General features: G+C 39.7%; 1 protein-coding gene across 1 annotated transcript in view; it reads right to left on the reverse strand.

The window, feature by feature from the left end:
* The window catches only part of LOC122945505, a 36,528-nt gene extending 16,727 nt beyond the window's left edge, over positions 1 to 19,801 (reverse strand). Inside the window, exons 1-2 of the mRNA XM_044304568.1 lie at positions 18,917 to 19,801; positions 11,879 to 11,975 (exon numbers count right to left, since the gene is read on the reverse strand). Of these exons, the coding sequence (XP_044160503.1) occupies positions 11,879 to 11,975; positions 18,917 to 19,801 (982 nt within the window). The remainder of the gene's footprint in view (positions 1 to 11,878; positions 11,976 to 18,916) is intronic.
* Between the last annotated feature and the right edge of the window lie 3,426 nt (positions 19,802 to 23,227).

Genomic DNA, 23,227 nt, shown 5'->3' on the forward strand with positions numbered 1-23,227 from the left:
GATTCGAACCTAGGACCCCAGCGCTGCTAGGCACCAATGTTCAAAAATCATTCGACCCTAGGGACATGTTAAAGTAAGGTGTGTCCTGTAATCAGCATCACAGGTGTCTTCATACTTGTAATCAGTCAGTCTGCCTATTTACAGGGTGAAAAGTGGTCACTGTGCTGTTTAGCATCACGGTGGGTACTGCACTGAACATGGGCCAAAGAAAGCTAAGGAGAGATTAGAATGAAAATGACAGACAAACATATTAAAGGTAAAGACTATAAGACCATCTCCAAACTGCTGGATGATCCTATTACAACAATTGCACATATTATACAAAAGTTTGAGGTCTACTGGACTGTAACCAACCTCCCTGGACGTGGCCGCAAGAGGAAAATTGATGACAAATAGAAGAGACGGATAAAATGAACAACTTCCAAAGAGATTAGAGGTGAACTCTGAGGTCGACGTACATCAGTGTCAGGCTGCTCCATCCGCCATGTTCGTAGCCAATGTGAAATTAATGAAAGACGACCAAGGAGGAAACCACTGTTTAAAGCGAACAATACAAAAACAAGACTGAAACTTGCCAAATGCATATTGACAAGCCAAAAAGCTTCCGGAAGAACGTCCTTTGGATACATGAGACAAAACTGGAGCTTTTTGACAAGTCACATAAGCACATCAGACAAGGCACTTCCAGCCTTTCCCTATAGTGTGTAAGCACGGCCACCGCTGCTGGATTACACGGTGGTAATAACCGCGGATACGCGCTGTGTATAATGTGATGGAAAGGAGGCAACATGGACAATCACAAAACATTAGTAAGTGCCTTGTATTAACTGCATGATAAATGCCATTTACTGAAGTGAGACAAACCCTTTAAGCATAAATGTCTGCCATGAAATTTACTAAATCGTAACCTCCTCAGATTGCACATAATCTACAGTATATTTACAAGGGTTGTCCGACCATAATGACCTCTCGTCTATCTACAGGATCGGTGAGAAGTATCAGATTGCTGGGGTCTGACTGCTGGAACACCCACTGATCATGAAAAAAGGGGTCCTGAGACATTACATTACCGCCAATCTATGTGAACAAGGGTCTAAGACCACGTTTCCTGGATCATGGGGGTCCCAGAAGTCAGACCCCCACCAATCAGACACTTATCACCTGTCGTGTCATAGCTGTTGGACCTTTTCACATTCCCTATCCTTAAAGGTTTTCTTTGGGTGTAAAAAAAATGTAATAATAATAAAAAATCTGGCCCAAAATATGTGTCAAACTAAAATAGAAATGCTCGCCTGTTAAAGGGCCGGTGTCCACTTTTCTAGTTATCCACTATCCACAGGATCTGGGATAACTAAGTGATCCGTGGGGGTCTGAACGCTGGAGCCCCCACTAATCCCCCTTCTGGATCGAGTGGCAGGTGGAGCATATGCCCTGCCTCCCCATCCATTCTCTATGGGTTCGCTGGAGATGGCGGAGTACAGCGCTGGCTATTTCCAGTGGTCCCAGAGAGAATAGATGGAGCAGCAGGGCATATGTGTGGCCTGTCCGACCATCAAAAAGGGGAATAGGACCCGTTCCTGGGATCCGTGGGGGTCGCAGAATCAGACCCCACTAATCATATAGTTATGCTCGATGGTGTGGAGAGGATAACTTGAAAACCTGGACAACTCCTTTAAATCCTCCACCACTCCATCACCAGTATATCTTAACATGGCAGCAGTGATGCCTGTAAATAGTAAATACGGGTAACAGTGGGGATCCTGGAGCAGGGGTAACTGGAGAAGAGGTAATATTAGCGGTGCATTTAGAGTGGGGGCATCTTGAGCTGTGGCAATAATAGGGGTGCACCTAAGGCTAGTTTCACACTAGCGTTCGGCTGTCCGCTCGTGAGTTCCGTTTGAAGGGGCTCACGAGCGGACCCGAACGCTTCCGTCCAAACCTGATGCAGTCTGAATGGATGCGGATCCGCTCAGACTGCATCAGTCTGGCGGCGTTCAGCCTCCGCTCCGCTCAGCAGGCGGAAAACTGCTGGCCGTGCGGAGGCGTGCGGATCCATCCAGACTTACAATGTAAGTCAATGGGGACGGATCCGTTTGAAGATGCCACAATATGGCTCAATCTTCAAGCGGATCCGTCCCCCATTGACTTTCAATGTAAAAGTCTGGACGGATCCGCTCAGGCTAATTTCACACTTTTTTTTTGCCAATATAATGCAGACGGATCCGATCGAACGCTAGTGTGAAAGTAGCCTAAAGCAGAGGCATTAGGGTCGCCTGAGGCAGGGTAATAGTAGTGATCCTGGAGAAGAGGTATTAGGGGTTCAACTGGATAAGGGGTAACATTAGGGGTGCATTTAGAGTGGGGGCATTGGGGGGCATCTGGAACTGGGGCACTAATCGGGGTGCACCTAAAGCAGAGGCATTGGGGGGACTTAGGGCAGAATCCCGCCAATGCCACTCCCCTATTTCAGAATCCCGCCAAAATCCCCTATTTCCCCCTTACATTCTTCTACAGATCACTACTGTCACACACCTGAGAAATCAGCCCAGCACCACAGAGGAGTCCTTCTCTCCAGCAGCCACAGATTCCTGACAGCAGGAGGATGGCCAGACATGTTCTCTCCTCCTTCACTGCCAGCAGCCGGGAGGTTAAGAAGATACTGCAGGGCCTCCTGTACAATGTACACCAGTAGGAGGCTGCATCACTGTGTGATACTGCCACCTTGTGGTTACAATAATTATCTCTCCTGAGAAAAGATAAATAATTACTGCTTTGTCTTATCTCCCGATGCAGGAGACTGGGGGCCTACCAAGGAATCCCCCACCTCCCTGGTGGGCCAGTCAGAGCCTGCCCACCATGATACCAAAACAGCACAGTGACCACTTTTCACCCTCTAAATAGGCAGACTGACTGATTACAAGTTTGAAGACACCGGTGATGCTGATTGACATGTTCCTAGGGTCAAATTATTTTCAGTCTTTTCTAGGGAACCATCATTTTTGTCCAGAGTAGTTTGTTTTATAAAGTTATTTTGTTGAACCATAATTCAAAAGCAATTTCTGATTTTAATTAGCTGATTTTAAGTAAATTTTCATTATTTTTCTGTTGTACATATACACAGTACAGACCAAAAGTTTGGACACACCTTCTCATTCAAAGAGTTTTCTTTATTTTCATGACTATGAAAATTGTAGATTCACACTGAAGGCATCAAAACTATGAATTACCACATGTGGAATTATATACATAACAAAAAAGTGTGAAACAACTGAAAATATGTCATATTCTAGGTTCTTCAAAGTAGCCACCGTTTGCTTTGATTACTGCTTTGCACACTCTTGGCATTCTCTTGATGAGCTTCAAGAGGTAGTCACCTGAAATGGTCTTCACTTCACAGGTGTGCCCTGTCAGGTTTAATAAGTGGGATTTCTTGCCTTATAAATGGGGTTGGGACCATCAGTTGCGTTGTGGAGAAGTCAGGTGGATACACAGCTGATAGTCCTACTGAATAGACTGTTAGAATTTGTATTATGGCAAGAAAAAAGCAGCTAAGTAAAGAAAAACGAGTGGCCATCATTACTTTAAAGGGTTTCTACCACTTCAGTTTGACCGAATTAGCTTTCAGACACTAGCGATATGCTAGTGTCTGATCTCCATAACCATGCAATTCTTAGACCTTTGTGTGGAGCCGTTTCATTAAAAAACTAACTTTTATTCCTATGCAAATGAGCCTCTAGATGCTATGGGGGTGTCTTTTCAGCACCTAGAGGCTCGGTCTACTCACACTGTATGCCCGCCCATCTAGTCTTGAATGCCTGCCTCCATCACAGCCATCGGAAGAATTCACGCGCCTGCGCCGTTCACTTCTGTCTTCGGCACAGGCGCAGTGAGTGAAGGCCGCTCTCCTGATGCCGGCTTCCTCACTGTGGCGTAGTCGGCGCAGGCGCAGTGAGGAATCCGGCACCAGGAGCGTATCATTTACTCACTGCGCCTGCGCCGATGACAGAAGTGAACGGCGCAGGCGCGAGAATTCGTCCGATGGCTGAGATGGAGGCAGGCATTCAAGACGAGATGGGCGGGCATACAGTGTGAGTAGACCGAGCCTCTAGGTGCTGAAAAGACACCCCCATAGCACCTAGAGGCTCATTTGCATAGGAATAAAAGTTAGTTTTTTTATGAAACGGCTCCAAACAAAGGTCTGAGAATTGCATGGTTATGGAGATCAGACACTAGCAGATCGCTAGTGTCTGAAAGCTAATTTGGTCAAACTGAAGTGGTAGAAACCCTTTAAGAAATGAAGGTCAGTCAGTCCGAAAAATTGGGAAAACCTTGAAAGTGTCCCCAAGTGCAGTCACAAAAACCATCAAGCACTACAAAGAAACTGGCCCACATGCGGACCGCCCCAGGAAAGGAAGACCAAGAGTCACCTCTGCTGCGGAGGATAAGTTCATCCGAGTCACCAGCCTCAGAAATCGCAGGTTAACAGCAGCTCAGATTAGAGACCAGGTCAGTGCCACACAGAGTTCTAGCAGCAGACACATCTCTAGAACAACTGTTAAGAGGAGACTGTGAATCAGGCCTTCATGGTAGAATATCTGCTAGGAAACCACTGCTAAGGACAGGCAACAAGCAGAAGAGACTTGTTTGGGCTAAAGAACACAAGGAATGGACATTAGACCAGTGGAAATCTGTGCTTTGGTCTGATGAGTCCAAATTTGAGATCTTTGGTTCCAACCACCGTGTCTTTGTGCGACGCAGAAAAGGTGAACGGATGGACTCTACATGCCTGGTTCCCACCGTGAAGCATGGAGGAGGAGGTGTGATGGTGTGGGGGTGCTTTGCTGGTGACACTGTTGGGGATTTATTCAAAACTGAAGGCATACTGAACCAGCATGGCTACCACAGCATCTTGCAGCGGAATGCTATTCCATCCGGTTTGCGTTTAGTTGGACCATCATTTATTTTTCAACAGAACAATGACCCCAAACACACCTCCAGGCTGTGTAAGGGCTATTTGACCATGAAGGAGAGTGATGGGGTGCTGCGCCAGATGACCTGGCCTCCACAGTCACCGGACCTGAACCCAATCGAGATGGTTTGGGGTGAGCTGGACCGCAGAGTGAAGGCAAAAGGGCCAACAAGTGCTAAGCATCTCTGGGAACTCCTTCAAGACTGTTGGAAGACCATTTCAGGTGACTACCTCTCGAAGCGCATCAAGAGAATGCCAAGAGTGTGCAAAGCAGTAATCAAAGCAAAAGGTGGCTACTTTGAAGAACCTAGAATATGACATATTTTCAGTTGTTTCACACTTTTTTGTTATGTATATAATTCCACATGTGTTAATTCATAGTTTTGATGCCTTCAGTGTGAATCTACAATTTTCAAAGTCATGAAAATAAAGAAAACTCTTTGAATGAGAAGGTGTGTCCAAACGTTTGGTCTGTACTGTACAGGAAGATGTATAACTTATACCAGCTGTACATATATAATTATATACAGGAGATACCCAGGTTATACCAGCATGGTCCATATCACTATATACAGGGAGATGTATAACTTATACCGGCTGTACATATATAATTATATACAGGAGATGCCCAGGTTATACCAGCATGCTCCATATCACTATATACAGGAAGATGTATAACTTATACCAGCTGTACATGTATAATTATATACAGGAGATGCCCAGGTTATACCAGCTGTACATATATAATTATATACAGGAGATGCCCAGGTTATACCAGCATGGTCCATATCACTATATACAAGAAGATGTATAACTTATACCAGCTGTACATATATAATTATATACAGGAGATACCCAGGTTATACCATCATGCTCCATATCACTATATACAAGAAGATGTATAACTTATACCGGCTGTACATGTATAATTATATACAGGAGATGCCCAGGTTATACCAGCATGCTCCATATCACTGTATACAGGAAGATGTATAACTTATACCAGCTGTACATATATAATTATATACAGGAGATGCCCAGGTTATACCAGCATGGTCCATATCACTATATACAGGAAGATGTATAACTTATACCGGCTGTACATGTATAATTATATACAGGAGATACCCAGGTTATACCAGCATGGTCCATATCACTATATACAAGAAGATGTATAACTTATACCAGCTGTACATATATAATTATATACAGGAGATACCCAGGTTATACCAGCATGCTCCATATCACTATATACAAGAAGATGTATAACTTATACCGGCTGTACATGTATAATTATATACAGGAGATGCCCAGGTTATACCAGCATGGTCCATATCACTATATACAAGAAGATGTATAACTTATACCAGCTGTAAATATATAATTATATACAGGAGATGCCCAGGTTATACCAGCATGGTCCATATCACTATATACAAGAAGATGTATAACTTATACCAGCTGTAAATATATAATTATATACAGGAGATGCCCAGGTTATACCAGCATGGTCCATATCACTATATACAGGAAGATGTATAACTTATACCAGCTGTACATGTATAATTATATACAGGAGATACCCAGGTTATACCAGCATGGTCCATATCACTATATACAAGAAGATGTATAACTTATACCAGCTGTACATATATCATTATATACAGGAGATGCCCAGGTTATACCAGCATGCTCCATATCACTATATACAGGAAGATGTATAACTTATACCAGCTGTACATATATAATTATATACAGGCGATGCCCAGGTTATACCAGCATGCTCCATATCACTATATACAAGAAGATGTATAACTTATACCGGCTGTACATATATAATTATATACAGGAGATGCCCAGGTTATACCAGCATGGTCCATATCACTATATACAAGAAGATGTATAACTTATACCAGCTGTACATATATAATTATATACAGGAGATGCCCAGGTTATACCAGCATGCTCCATATCACTATATACAAGAAGATGTATAACTTATACCAGCTGTACATATATAATTATATACAGGAGATGCCCAGGTTATACCAGCATGCTCCATATCACTATATACAAGAAGATGTATAACTTATACCGGCTGTACATATATAATTATATACAGGAGATGCCCAGGTTATACCAGCATGCTCCATATCACTATATACAGGAAGATGTATACCTTATACCAGCTGTACATATATAATTATATACAGGAGATGCCCAGGTTATACCAGCATGCTCCATATCGCTATATACAGGAAGATGTATAACTTATACCAGCTGTACATATATAATTATATACAGGAGATGCCCAGGTTATACCAGCATGGTCCATATCACTATATACAAGAGGATGTATAACTTATACCAGCTGTACATATATAATTATATACAGGAGATACCCAGGTTATACCAGCATGGTCCATAACACTATATGCAAGAAGATGTATAACTTATACCAGCTGTACATATATAATTATATACAGGAGATGCCCAGGTTATACCAGCATGGTCCATATCACTATATACAAGAGGATGTATAACTTATACCAGCTGTACATATATAATTATATACAGGAGATGCCCAGGTTATACCAGCATGGTCCATATCACTATATACAAGAGGATGTATAACTTATACCAGCTGTACATATATAATTATATACAGGAGATACCCAGGTTATACCAGCATGGTCCATATCACTATATACAGGAAGATGTATAACTTATACCGGCTGTACATATATAATTATATACAGGAGATGCCCAGGTTATACCAGCATGGTCCATATCACTATATACAGGAAGATGTATAACTTATACCGGCTGTACATATATAATTATATACAGGAGATGCCCAGGTTATACCAGCATGCTCCATATCACTATATACAGGAAGATGTATAACTTATACCAGCTGTGCATATATAATTATATACAGGAGATGCCCAGGTTATACCAGCATGGTCCATATCACTATATACAGGAAGATGTATAACTTATACCAGCTGTACATGTATAATTATATACAGGAGATGCCCAGGTTATACCAGCATGGTTCATATCACTATATACAGGAAGATGTATAACTTATACCGGCTGTACATATATAATTATATACAGGAGATGCCCAGGTTATACCAGCATGCTCCATATCACTATATACAAGAAGATGTATAACTTATACCAGCTGTACATATATAATTATATACAGGAGATACCCAGGTTATACCAGCATGGTCCATATCACTATATACAGGAAGATGTATAACTTATACCGGCTGTACATATATAATTATATACAGGAGATGCCCAGGTTATACTAGCATGGTCCATATCACTATATACAGGAAGATGTATAACTTATACCGGCTGTACAGGATTATTTGATTGGGGGCTCTGTCTGGTGAATTCCTCTCCATCTGCAGGATCTGTCATGGCAGTGAACTCCATTAAGACGCAGACCTCGGGGTTAATGAAAGGACATTGTGACCCGCGGACCCTAACCCAATCTATATGCAAATGAGCGATGTCTTATGGTCGTCCTGTGCCCGTCATCTGCTTCACCAGCCGGTGGGCATGAAAATGGCCGACATCACCTCACATGGAGCCTGTAAAGGCCCAGTGCAGACAGAAACCATGGGGCTCCAGAGCAGATTAGGCCTCACTACCCTAAAAATAAGGGGGCAAGGAGGAATGGATGCTCCTGTCAGGCGCAGGGTTGTCATGGTGACCTCGTGAGGCGATTTCCATCTATATCTACATCCTCCTGTCCTGAATCATGGCCGTCACGGACACTGATGGGGATCTGGAGCCACACATGGTGTCCATGACAACACTATACCTGTAATCACCAGGCAGAGTCTCTCAGTAGTGCAGCTTCAGGCTTTGGGCCTGTAACTTCCAATTGCTCGTGTCTCAGCAGAGAAGTAACAGATTCACAAACGTCTTTTACATTTTTTTATGTGCACTAAAGGGACTTTTTGAGTAGCGCTCATTGAAAGAGCATTTGTCGGCAGGATCAACCCAGTTAAACTGAACGTACTGCCCGATAGGGATGATCCTGCTGGAAATAATTTTACTCAACCAGGCAGTATGTCTGGTTTAATAGGTGTGATGTTTCTGACCGACAGTTGATCCGTCCCACGTACAGGAGGAGGTCCGGGACTACGGCACGTCCTGCTCTGAAGGTTTCGGCCTAACTTTGAACTGCCATGCAGGAATGTCGCTATTAGGGGATGGAGGGGTTAAACTGAGATTTTTTGCGTCCCCCATCATCAAGTTCCAGTTAAGTGGATGTGGCTCGTCGTCCCTCCCCCTCCGTAGACATTTTCCGTATCGCCTGAGAGGAGCGGCTGGTAATATGTATTAATAAGAATCTCCTTATCCTCTTCATTTGACCGTTTTATGGTGGTGCGCAGCCTGCGGTATGTCTGCGGGAGACGTACCGCGGGCTGTCAACACGGAGGGATCAGACGCACGCAGCCGCTGACTCATCCTGCACCGAGCGTTCTGCACGATTAAGTCGCAGGATGACCCAAGAAAGACACGTCTGGCCGGACATATAGCGCGGCTCTGGCTGAAATAATCTCCCTACATTAGTACTGGGGGGAACACCGACCTTACAGGTCACTGCCCTGATCCCCTGAAATACTCTGTGTTGCTGATCAACCCAGTTAAAAGTGAGGAAAATAAAAATGAACAGAATTTATACATTTTTGCTAATTCATTAAAGAGGAAAAACTACAATTTTGCCCGGACATAAGTATTCAGCCCCTTTGCTGTGGCACTTGACATTTAACTCTGGGGCCTCCCATTTCTCTGGATCATCTCTGAGATGTTTCTTCACCTGTGGCATATTCAGTGGACTGGACATCATTTGGAAAGACACGGCCCTGTCTATATAAGATCTACGAGCTGGCATTTAAAAAACCAAGCCGTGAAGAGGAAAGAACTGCCTGTAGAGCTCAGAGACGGGAGTGTGTGGAGACGTAGATCTGGAAAAGGGTAGAAAAGATTACCGCTGCTCTGAAAGTTTCCAAGAGCACAGTGGCCTCCATAACTCTTAGGGAGCAAGTTTTGTAACAACCAGGACTCTTCCTAGAGCTGGCCGTCCCACCAAACTAAGCAATCTGGGGAGAGATGCCCAATGGTCACTATGACTGAGCTCCAAAGACCCTGTGTGCAGATGGCAGAAACTTCAAGAAGGTCAAGCATCACTGCAGCCTGGGCTTTATGGCAGAGTGGTCAGAAAGAAGCCTCTCCTCAGTAAAAGACACTTGCAAATCCATCTGGGGTTTATTAAAAAAAAAAAAGCCCAGGGTCTTTGGAGCTCAGTCATAGTGACCATTGGGCAGCTCTCCCCAGATTGCTTAGTTTGGTGGGGCGGCCAACTCTAGGAAGAGTCCTGGTTGTTACAAACTTGTTCCATAAGAGTTATGGAGGCCACTGTGCTCTTGGAAACTTTCAGTGCAGCGGTAATCTTTTCTACCCTTTTCCAGATCTACGTCTCCACACACTCCTGTCTCTGAGCTCTACAGACTGTGAGAAACCAGATTCTCTGGTCTGATGAAACCAAGATTGAACTTTTTGGCCTCAATTCTAAGTGTCTGGAGGAAACCAAGCCCTGCTCATCACCTGCCCAATACTATCCCTACCGTGAAGCATGGCGATGGCAGCGTCTAGAGGGACAGGGAGACCGGTCAGGGTGGAGGGAAAGCTGAATGGAGCAGAGTGCAGAGATACTCTTGATGAAAACCTGTTCCAGAGCTGTGGACCTCAGACTGGGCTGAAGGTTCACCTTCCAACAAGTCAATGAGCCTAAGCACACAACCAAGACCACACAGGAGCGGCTGAGGGACAACTCTGGGAATGTCCTTGAGTGGCCCGGCCAGAGCCCTGAACCCAACAGAACATCTCTGGAGAGCCCTGAAGATGGCTGTCCACCGACGGCCCCCATCCAACCTGACAGAGCTGGAGAGGATCTGCAGGGTAGAAAGGCAAAAAATCCCCAAATCGAGACGTGCAAACCTTGTGGCCTCATCCCCAAGAAGACTGGAGGCTGGAATAAAAGGGGCTTCAGCTAAGTCCTGAATAAAGGGGCTGAATACTTATGTCAATGCAAGATTTTAGTTTTTTTCTAATGTTTATTTTTTATTTTTTTATTTTAGCACAAAGAGCAACATAAAATGTGAAAAAAGTGAGAGTCTGAAGACTTTTGGGGATGCTTTGCAGATATATACGGTATATGCTCAATATGGAAGGCTGCCTGCTGACAGCACTAATAGACATCTGTCTCCTTAACCCTTGTGTTACTGGATAATATCTGCATCGTCTCCAGTGCTGCAGCTAATTACAGACAGGCTCTGAGATTTCTGGAAGACTTAATGAGGGAGGCGCAGAGACAGCGTCATACGAGGATTGAGGAAAATTGGATGCCATCATCTTGCGGTTTCTCACCCCTGGTTCTTTAATCTCTGCGAGAAATCAGATGCAGATCACAGATTGCAGAGAGGGGTCCGAGCTTAGACAGCCGGGGGAAGGAGCGGCATTTATACTGGGAAATAAGTCTATCTATTTAAATAGGGTCCGTAATTCTTGCTGATTCATCTGATATTATATCTTTATAATATACAGTTCCAAATCCTCTGCCTAGACATAGAGTTCAATGATCAAATTTGTTCTACCTCTAGCCACCACTAGAGGGAGCTCAGAGGTGTACTGACCTGTATTCATCTGCATGCAATGAGCTCCCCCTAGTGGTGGCTGCAGGCAAAAACTATTGGATTATATAATGACTGTGTGAAGGGAAGTAGGGGATTTGGAGTTCTGTATCCCTGGGGGTCCCAGCAGTGTTATGTTGCTAATTAAGGAGCAGAAGACCCCTTTAAGGCACCAAATATAAAATACCTGCAGATGGAGTACCAGTGCCAGTCAAATTAGAGTCATTGTAGATGCACAGACCCAAATGGAACCAGTTTTGCCGCTCATCCATCTTTCTGGAGCCCTATAAGATACAAGTCCACAAGTAAGGAAACGAAAAAAATCCTTATAGACCCCATCCAGGTGCACGATGAGCCCCCCCCCCCCTACTTTCTGATCTCCATCCCTCTAGGGCTGTGTAATTTTATCTTACTGGGGTGGTTTAGACTTCTGCTAGTTCATTATGGTTATAGATCAGGGCAAGATCATTATGGTTATCTGTTTTGTTTGTGCCATTGGAAATACAGTAGACATTGTGCACATATATGGAAGCATGATGGAATGGTCTGTACATTGAGACTTCTCCACTGTTAAATTGCAGCAGTGCCATCTGCTGGTCAAACAGCAGAACTACACACTGTGAAACCGATAAAGGATTCTAAAACTGTAACAACCACATGGAGTATTATGGAAAAATTGCTGCTTGTGGGTAATAATAAGTTTGTATTACACTGGGTAAGTCTTAAAGAAACGCTTACGTGACCTCACAGTAATTATCTTTAGGTACTGCTGACAGACCTATAGGCTGAGCATGCACCTGTGGAGTCTGCAGGAACTAAACCATACCCTGTGATGTATACAGCTGTAGTCACATATAATAGATCTGCAGGAGGGGTTAAGTGATGCACAGAGAACTGCAACATTGTTACAACTTTGGCTGTTTACCAAATTGTAGCAAATTTAGAAAGGTGGGCGGGGCTCTGACTACCCTACTGAGAGCCCAGCTTTCCACAGCACAGCATAGGTGTCATCTTTACTTGGCTTTTCCAAGAGAAATAAGCTGAAAATGTCATATAAACCATTTGCAATGTTTCTAGTCATCGTCCGGACGATGCGATTTCCCCATAAAATTTTTACGTGGACGCGACTTTGAAGAAAGTTTGCGTCTTTGGGGCTTTATTACGGCTTCCTTGCCCCTTATATTGTGGATCTAAGCTGCTGAATTGAACGTGAATATGACCTCCAGTGACCAAGAGCTCCATAGTGTGAAACCCCCGGCAAACAGCTCTCCCATCTTCTAGAGCACGGTATGGCGGAAGGGGGATTAACAGGCATCAAACTGCAGTCGACTATAGCAAGTCACATCCAACTAGACCATTATAACCCCCTCTGTTAGACATTACACTGGAGGACTCACATGCAATGGACCTGGGCTCTGTCTACATTGTAACTTCTCAGGCTGTATGTAGCAGAGCTGAGTTTATTGTCTGGCACAAGCTCTGCTGATACTGGAGAGTAATATAGTCATTTTGATTGAAAATGACCATCATAAGTCCCTATGACAGGTATGTTGGCCCTTTGCTAAGGGATGAAGATATATGTATGTAGAATTGACATACCGAGCCTCTAACTGTCCCCAAATAGTCTTACCCCCCCCCCCCCTCCCAGAAAAGTCTAGCAGTAAATACCTTGCGATGCTGCTGCCTCTGCTCCTGTCTCTGTCAATGACTCTCGCAGTCTCTCCAATCACTGCTCTGCCGAGCTACAATCAGGGTTTTGTGTGATCCTGGGCAGCGTGAAATGCAAGCAGCCAATGGGGGCACAAAGCCCTCCGCCACCAGCAGACGAAAAGCAAAGCATCAGTGCACGCATTCTCCATGCTACCGTGCCAGGCGACGACTAAACTTGATGCAGTAGAGGATGGGGGCAGCAGACGGAATCATCCCGCCGAGTGAACTGGCATCTAATATACAGCCCTTCAGGGGTATTCATGAACTGTAATGGGGGCAAAGTTAAAGGGAAGGTCTGTTATAAAAGCCCCACAGGGAACTCATTACTTTCTATAATCTGTAAATAGTTTTATTCTTGTACATAGGAGCAGTATTATAGTAGTTATATTCTTGTACATAGGAGGCAGTATTATAGTAGTTATATTCTTGTACATAGGAGCAGTATTATAGTAGTTATATTCTTGTACATAGGAGGCAGTATTATAGTAGTTATATTCTTGTACATAGGAGCAGTATTATAGTAGTTATATTCTTGTACATAGGGGTAGTATTATAGTAGTTATATTCTTGTACATAGGAGGCAGTATTATAGTAGTTATATTCTTGTACATAGGAGGCAGTATTATAGTAGTTATATTCTTGTACATAGGAGCAGTATTATAGTAGTTATATTCTTGTACATAGGAGGCAGTATTATAGTAGTTATATTCTTGTACATAGGAGCAGTATTATAGTAGTTATATTCTTGTACATAGGAGCAGTATTATAGTAGTTATATTCTTGTACATAGGAGCAGTATTATAGTAGTTATATTCTTGTACATAGGAGCAGTATTATAGTAGTTATATTCTTGTACATAGGAGCAGTATTATAGTAGTTATATTCTTGTACATAGGAGCAGTATTATAGTAGTTATATTCTTGTACATAGGAGGCAGTATTATAGTAGTTATATTCTTGTACATAGGAGCAGTATTATAGTAGTTATATTCTTGTACATAGGAGCAGTATTATAGTAGTATTTGTACATAGGAGCAGTATTATAGTAGTTATATTCTTGTACATAGGAGCAGTATTATAGTAGTTATATTCTTGTACATAGGAGCAGTATTATAGTAGTTATATTCTTGTACATAGGAGGCAGTATTATAGTAGTTATATTCTTGTACATAGGAGCAGTATTATAGTAGTTATATTCTTGTACATAGGAGCAGTATTATAGTAGTTATATTCTTGTACATAGGAGGCAGTATTATAGTAGTTATATTCTTGTACATAGGAGCAGTATTATAGTAGTTATATTCTTGTACATAGGAGGCAGTATTATAGTAGTTATATTCTTGTACATAGGAGCAGTATTATAGTAGTTATATTCTTGTACATAGGAGCAGTATTATAGTAGTTATATTCTTGTACATAGGAGCAGTATTATAGTAGTTATATTCTTGTACATAGGAGCAGTATTATAGTAGTTATATTCTTGTACATAGGAGGCAGTATTATAGTAGTTATATTCTTGTACATAGGAGCAGTATTATAGTAGTTATATTCTTGTACATAGGAGCAGTATTATAGTAGTTATATTCTTGTACATAGGAGCAGTATTATAGTAGTTATATTCTTGTACATAGGAGGCAGTATTATAGTAGTTATATTCTTGTACATAGGAGCAGTATTATAGTAGTTATATTCTTGTACATAGGAGGCAGTATTATAGTAGTTATATTCTTGTACATAGGAGCAGTATTATAGTAGTTATATTCTTGTACATAGGAGCAGTATTATAGTAGTTATATTCTTGTACATAGGAGCAGTATTATAGTAGTTATATTCTTGTACATAGGAGCAGTATTATAGTAGTTATATTCTTGTACATAGGAGCAGTATTATAGTAGTTATATTCTTGTACATAGGAGCAGTATTATAGTAGTTATATTCTTGTACATAGGAGCAGTATTATAGTAGTTATATTCTTGTACATAGGAGCAGTATTATAGTAGTTATATTCTTGTACATAGGAGCAGTATTATAGTAGTTATATTCTTGTACATAGGAGCAGTATTATAGTAGTTATATTCTTGTACATAGGAGCAGTATTATAGTAGTTATATTCTTGTACATAGGAGCAGTATTATAGTAGTTATATTCTTGTACATAGGAGCAGTATTATAGTAGTTATATTCTTGTACATAGGAGCAGTATTATAGTAGTTATATTCTTGTACATAGGAGCAGTATTATAGTAGTTATATTCTTGTACATAGGAGCAGTATTATAGTAGTTATATTCTTGTACATAGGAGGCAGTATTATAGTAGTTATATTCTTGTACATAGGAGCAGTATTATAGTAGTTATATTCTTGTACATAGGAGCAGTATTATAGTAGTTATATTCTTGTACATAGGAGCAGTATTATAGTAGTTATATTCTTGTACATAGGAGCAGTATTATAGTAGTTATATTCTTGTACATAGGAGCAGTATTATAGTAGTTATATTCTTGTACATAGGAGCAGTATTATAGTAGTTATATTCTTGTACATAGGAGCAGTATTATAGTAGTTATATTCTTGTACATAGGAGCAGTATTATAGTAGTTATATTCTTGTACATAGGAGCAGTATTATAGTAGTTATATTCTTGTACATAGGAGCAGTATTATAGTAGTTATATTCTTGTACATAGGAGCAGTATTATAGTAGTTATATTCTTGTACATAGGAGCAGTATTATAGTAGTTATATTCTTGTACATAGGAGCAGTATTATAGTAGTTATATTCTTGTACATAGGAGCAGTATTATAGTAGTTATATTCTTGTACATAGGAGCAGTATTATAGTAGTTATATTCTTGTACATAGGAGCAGTATTATAGTAGTTATATTCTTGTACATAGGAGCAGTATTATAGTAGTTATATTCTTGTACATAGGAGCAGTATTATAGTAGTTATATTCTTGTACATAGGAGCAGTATTATAGTAGTTATATTCTTGTACATAGGAGCAGTATTATAGTAGTTATATTCTTGTACATAGGAGCAGTATTATAGTAGTTATATTCTTGTACATAGGAGCAGTATTATAGTAGTTATATTCTTGTACATAGGAGCAGTATTATAGTAGTTATATTCTTGTACATAGGAGCAGTATTATAGTAGTTATATTCTTGTACATAGGAGCAGTATTATAGTAGTTATATTCTTGTACATAGGAGCAGTATTATAGTAGTTATATTCTTGTACATAGGAGCAGTATTATAGTAGTTATATTCTTGTACATAGGAGCAGTATTATAGTAGTTATATTCTTGTACATAGGAGCAGTATTATAGTAGTTATATTCTTGTACATAGGAGCAGTATTATAGTAGTTATATTCTTGTACATAGGAGCAGTATTATAGTAGTTATATTCTTGTACATAGGAGCAGTATTATAGTAGTTATATTCTTGTACATAGGAGCAGTATTATAGTAGTTATATTCTTGTACATAGGAGCAGTATTATAGTAGTTATATTCTTGTACATAGGAGCAGTATTATAGTAGTTATATTCTTGTACATAGGAGCAGTATTATAGTAGTTATATTCTTGTACATAGGAGCAGTATTATAGTAGTTATATTCTTGTACATAGGAGCAGTATTATAGTAGTTATATTCTTGTACATAGGAGCAGTATTATAGTAGTTATATTCTTGTACATAGGAGCAGTATTATAGTAGTTATATTCTTGTACATAGGAGGCAGTATTATAGTAGTTATATTCTTGTACATAGGAGCAGTATTATAGTAGTTATATTCTTGTACATAGGAGCAGTATTATAGTAGTTATATTCTTGTACATAGGAGCAGTATTATAGTAGTTATATTCTTGTACATAGGAGCAGTATTATAGTAGTTATATTCTTGTACATAGGAGCAGTATTATAGTAGTTATATTCTTGTACATAGGAGCAGTATTATAGTAGTTATATTCTTGTACATAGGAGCAGTATTATAGTAGTTATATTCTTGTACATAGGAGGCAGTATTATAGTAGTTATATTCTTGTACATAGGAGGCAGTATTATAGTAGTTATATTCTTGTACATAGGAGCAGTATTATAGTAGTTATATTCTTGTACATAGGAGCAGTATTATAGTAGTTATATTCTTGTACATAGGAGCAGTATTATAGTAGTTATATTCTTGTACATAGGAGCAGTATTATAGTAGTTATATTCTTGTACATAGGAGCAGTATTATAGTAGTTATATTCTTGTACATAGGAGCAGTATTATAGTAGTTATATTCTTGTACATAGGAGCAGTATTATAGTAGTTATATTCTTGTACATAGGAGCAGTATTATAGTAGTTATATTCTTGTACATAGGAGCAGTATTATAGTAGTTATATTCTTGTACATAGGAGCAGTATTATAGTAGTTATATTCTTGTACATAGGAGCAGTATTATAGTAGTTATATTCTTGTACATAGGAGCAGTATTATAGTAGTTATATTCTTGTACATAGGAGCAGTATTATAGTAGTTATATTCTTGTACATAGGAGCAGTATTATAGTAGTTATATTCTTGTACATAGGAGCAGTATTATAGTAGTTATATTCTTGTACATAGGAGGCAGTATTATAGTAGTTATATTCTTGTACATAGGAGGCAGTATTATAGTAGTTATATTCTTGTACATAGGAGCAGTATTATAGTAGTTATATTCTTGTACATAGGAGCAGTATTATAGTAGTTATATTCTTGTACATAGGAGCAGTATTATAGTAGTTATATTCTTGTACATAGGAGCAGTATTATAGTAGTTATATTCTTGTACATAGGAGCAGTATTATAGTAGTTATATTCTTGTACATAGGAGCAGTATTATAGTAGTTATATTCTTGTACATAGGAGCAGTATTATAGTAGTTATATTCCTGTACATAGGAGGCAGTATTATAGTAGTTATATTCTTGTACATAGGAGCAGTATTAAAGTAGTTATATTCTTAACCAAAACTCTTTTTATTGAGAGTGCATATGGTCTGGACAAAAAATCATGCATCAATATAAAGCCATTCGCAGATGGCAGCAGCATAATGGGTGCCAATATTCTCACAGACCATATCAGATCTACTAACATAGTGAGTATAAACAATTTAGTAACAACGAATGAAAGAAAAGACACAGACAAGATTGGAGGGTGGGGGGTTGGGAGAAGGGGTAGAATTGGGTGGGTAGAGGAGGAGAGGGAGTTCTTCCAATTCACTCGGGGTTGCGGTATTTCTCCCATGGTCGCCACAGTTTGAGAAATTTGGAACGTGTGCGAGTTTCCCAATGGGCTAATTCCTCAAATCTAAACAGTTGATCTGTTTTCTCGGTCCACATTAACATTGAGGGTGGTGAGTCATTCTTCCAGAGGAGGGGTACCAACAAACGCGCTGCAGTAAGAAGCATGGTTGGGAGGTCAGCTTTGGCAGGAGTAAGGGAATCGTTGGGACACCAGAGGAGTACTAGTTTTGCATCCAGACGTACCTTAGAGGCACATATCCGGTTAATTGTGTTCTCTATTTGAGACCAAAAGGGGCGAATTTTACTACAAGACCACCATATATGTGACAAAGAGCCGACTTCTGTTCCACACCTCCAGCACTGCGATGGAATATCAGGGTTTAGCCTATGTAGGAATTCTGGCGTTTTGTACCAGCGGGTCAGTAACTTGTAGGAATTCTCCTGAATTTTGATGCATCGGTTGAAGCCATGTGAATGGGCTAAGATAAAGGCCTTCTCCGGCTCAGTCAGTTGGATTGCGAGCTCCTTGTCCCAGGCAGACATAAAGTGCAGTGCTGGATGAGTAGAAGAGAGCAGCTCCCTGTAGAGTGTCGAGAGGGGCTTTTTCGGTAACTCGGGAACACAAAGCTTCTTTTCTAGCCAAGTAGGTGTATCATCAGTGGGGGGAGGTAGCTTGAGGGCTTTAACATCTCGGCCAAAGGCCCCAATAGAAAGGAAGGAGAGGGCTTTAACCTTTGGCAGAACCTGAATCTTGTCCCATGCCAAGTCCCCAGACGTGGAAGCTATATCTTGTAAGGTAAGGTCAGATAGTATGCTCCAGACTCCGGAGGGTCTGAGTATATCGGGGTGGATATAGTTCTGTAGTAGATGTAGGGGGAGGTGGATATTAGGGAATCTGATGTCTCGGGATTTATACAGTTTGGCCCATTCCACCAACATACCTTTCCAAATGGGAGAGGCAAACGTGTTATTCGGGGTGCATGTGCGGATTCCCCATAGGATAAGTCCTTCTTTGTAGGTGAGAAGAGCACGTTCCAGTTGTACGCAAAGATTCGGGGGTTGGCGTGAGAGGAGAGAAAAGCACCTGTTCAGGAGCGACGCTGTGTAATAAGTTTGGATGTCGGGCATACCAAAGCCCCCAAATCTCTTTTCTCTTGTCAATATTGAGTACGCTATCCTGGAGGACTTGCCCGCCCACATGAACAAAGAGAACACACGGCGTATTTCCATAAAAAAGGAGCGGGGTAGCCAAATTGGTAGTGTCTGAATTAAATATAGAAGTTTGGGTACAATGAAGGCTTTAAGGAAGTTCTTCCTTCCCATCCAGGAGATGAAGGGGAGTTTAAGGGACTGTAGATGTGTTCTAATATCTTTGAGTAGGGGGCCATAGTTCAGACTAAATAGGTCATCTTGGTTAGCCGAGATTCGTATCCCTAGAAACTTAATATCACGGGGGGCCCAAGCAAAGGAGGTGGCGCGTTTAAGGTCCTTGACTACATATGATTTGCATGAAACATTCAGGGCCATGGATTTGCTATAATTAATCTTGAAGTTAGATATCCACCCGAACTCTTCGAACAGATAATGGAGCCGTGGGAAAGAAATCGTGGGGTTGGTGGTCATAATCAATAGATCATCGGCAAATGCTGCGGTGGTATGCATACAAGAGCCCATCTTGATGCCTTCAATTGCGGGGTCTTGTCTAATCTTGCATAGCAGCGTTTCCATAACTATGACAAAAAGGGACGGGGAGAGGGAAAGTAGTTATATTCTTGTACATAAGAGCAGTATTATAGTAGTTATATTCTAGTACATAGGAGCAGTAATATAGTAGTTATATTCTTGGACATAGGAGCAGTATTATAGTAGTTATATTCTTTTACATAGGAGGCAGTAATATAGTAGTTATATTCTTGTACATAGGAGGCAGTATTATAGTAGTTATATTCTTGTACATAGGAGCAGTATTATAGTAGTTATATTCCTGTACATAGGAGCAGTATTATAGTAGTTATATTCTTGTACATAGGAGCAGTATTATAGTAGTTATACTCTTGTACATAGGAGGCAGTATTATAGTAGTTATATTCTTGTACATAGGAGCAGTATTATAGTAGTTATATTCCTGTACATTGGAGGCAGTATTATAGTAGTTATATTCTTGTACATAGGAGCAGTATTATAGTAGTTATATTCTTGTACATAGGAGCAGTAATATAGTAGTTATATTCTTGGACATAGGAGCAGTATTATAGTAGTTATATTCTTGTACATAGGAGGCAGTATTATAGTATTTATATTCTTGTACATAGGAGCAGTATTAAAGTAGTTATATTCTTGTACATAAGAGCAGTATAATAGTAGTTATATTCTTGTACATAGGAGCAGTAATATAGTAGTTATATTCTTAGACATAGGAGCAGTATTATAGTAGTTATATTCTTGTACATAGGAGCAGTATTATAGTAGTTATATTCTTGTACATAGGAGCAGTATTATAGTAGTTATATTCTTGTACATAGGAGCAGTATTATAGTAGTTATATTCTTGTACATAGGAGCAGTATTATAGTAGTTATATTCCTGTACATAGGAGCAGTATTATAGTAGTTATATTCTTGTACATAGGAGCAGTATTATAGTAGTTATATTCCTGTACATAGGAGCAGTATTATAGTAGTTATATTCTTGGACATAGGAGCAGTATTATAGTAGTTATATTCTTGTACATTGGAGCAGTATTATAGTAGTTATATTCTTGTACATAGGAGGCGGTATTATAGTAGTTATATTCTTGTACATAGGAGGCAGTATTATAGTAGTTATATTCTTGTACATAGGAGGCAGTATTATAGTAGTTATATTCTTGTACATAGGAGCAGTATTATAGTTGTTATATTCTTATACATAGGAGCAGTATTATAGTAGGTATATTCTTGTACATAGGAGCAGTATTATAGTAGTTATACTCTTGTACATAGGAGGCAGTATTATAGTAGTTATATTCTTGTACATAGGAGCAGTATTATAGTAGTTATATTCCTGTACATTGGAGGCAGTATTATAGTAGTTATATTCTTGTACATAGGAGCAGTATTATAGTAGTTATATTCTTGTACATAGGAGCAGTAATATAGTAGTTATATTCTTGGACATAGGAGCAGTATTATAGTAGTTATATTCTTGTACATAGGAGGCAGTATTATAGTATTTATATTCTTGTACATAGGAGCAGTATTAAAGTAGTTATATTCTTGTACATAAGAGCAGTATTATAGTAGTTATATTCTTGTACATAGGAGCAGTAATATAGTAGTTATATTCTTAGACATAGGAGCAGTATTATAGTAGTTATATTCTTGTACATAGGAGCAGTATTATAGTAGTTATATTCTTGAACATAGGAGCAGTATTATAGTAGTTATATTCCTGTACATAGGAGCAGTATTATAGTAGTTATATTCCTGTACATAGGAGCAGTATTATAGTAGTTATATTCTTGTACATAGGAGCAGTATTATAGTAGTTATATTCCTGTACATAGGAGCAGTATTATAGTAGTTATATTCTTGGACATAGGAGCAGTATTATAGTAGTTATATTCTTGTACATAGGAGCAGTATTATAGTAGTTATATTCTTGTACATAGGAGGCAGTATTATAGTAGTTATATTATTGTACACAGGAGCAGTATTATAGTAGTTATATTATTGTACACAGGAGCAGTATTATAGTAGTTATATTCTTGTACATAGGAGCAGTATTATAGTAGTTATATTCTTGTACATAGGAGGCAGTATTATAGTAGTTATATTCTTGTACATAGGAGGCAGTATTATAGTAGTTATATTCTTGTACATAGGAGCAGTATTATAGTTGTTATATTCTTATACATAGGAGCAGTATTATAGTAGGTATATTCTTGTACATAGGAGCAGTATTATAGTAGTTATATTCTTGTACATAGGAGGCAGTATTATAGTAGTTATATTCTTGTACATAGGAGCAGTATTATAGTAGTTATAGTCTTGTACATAGGAGCAGTATTATAGCAGTTATATTCTTATACATAGGAGCAGTATTATAGTAATTATATTCTTATACATAGGAGCAGTATTATAGTAATTATATTCTTTGCCAATTTTCTTTTTATTAGAGAATAAGTTGACATTCAGCATAGGTAACAATTAATTCCATAACATTCATGGCATTATGTATCACATATTCTGATGACAAAGGTGTCAGATACAATATATAACAGCACTTATTTTCCTCATGTAAAGCGAAAACAGAGCAGAATCAGGATTCGTGCCAGAGGAGATAGACAATATCGCTAGTATATATCCATGTCATAAGGAGTTACCTGAGAGCTAAATGCTAGTGTTTGTAAAAACAATTCAGACAAGGGAAGACAAGACACGGAAGGGGGGGGGGGGGGGGGGCTGATCGCTAGCAATTCAAGGACATTTTCTAAACTGTTTCCAAGGTTGCCAGATATCTAAAAATTTCTGTCTGTCACATTTTTCCCAGAATGCGAGTTCCTCGAATCTATAAG

The sequence above is a fragment of the Bufo gargarizans genome, chromosome 8 (assembly GCF_014858855.1).
Source record: "Bufo gargarizans isolate SCDJY-AF-19 chromosome 8, ASM1485885v1, whole genome shotgun sequence".
Lineage (NCBI taxonomy): Eukaryota > Metazoa > Chordata > Amphibia > Anura > Bufonidae > Bufo > Bufo gargarizans.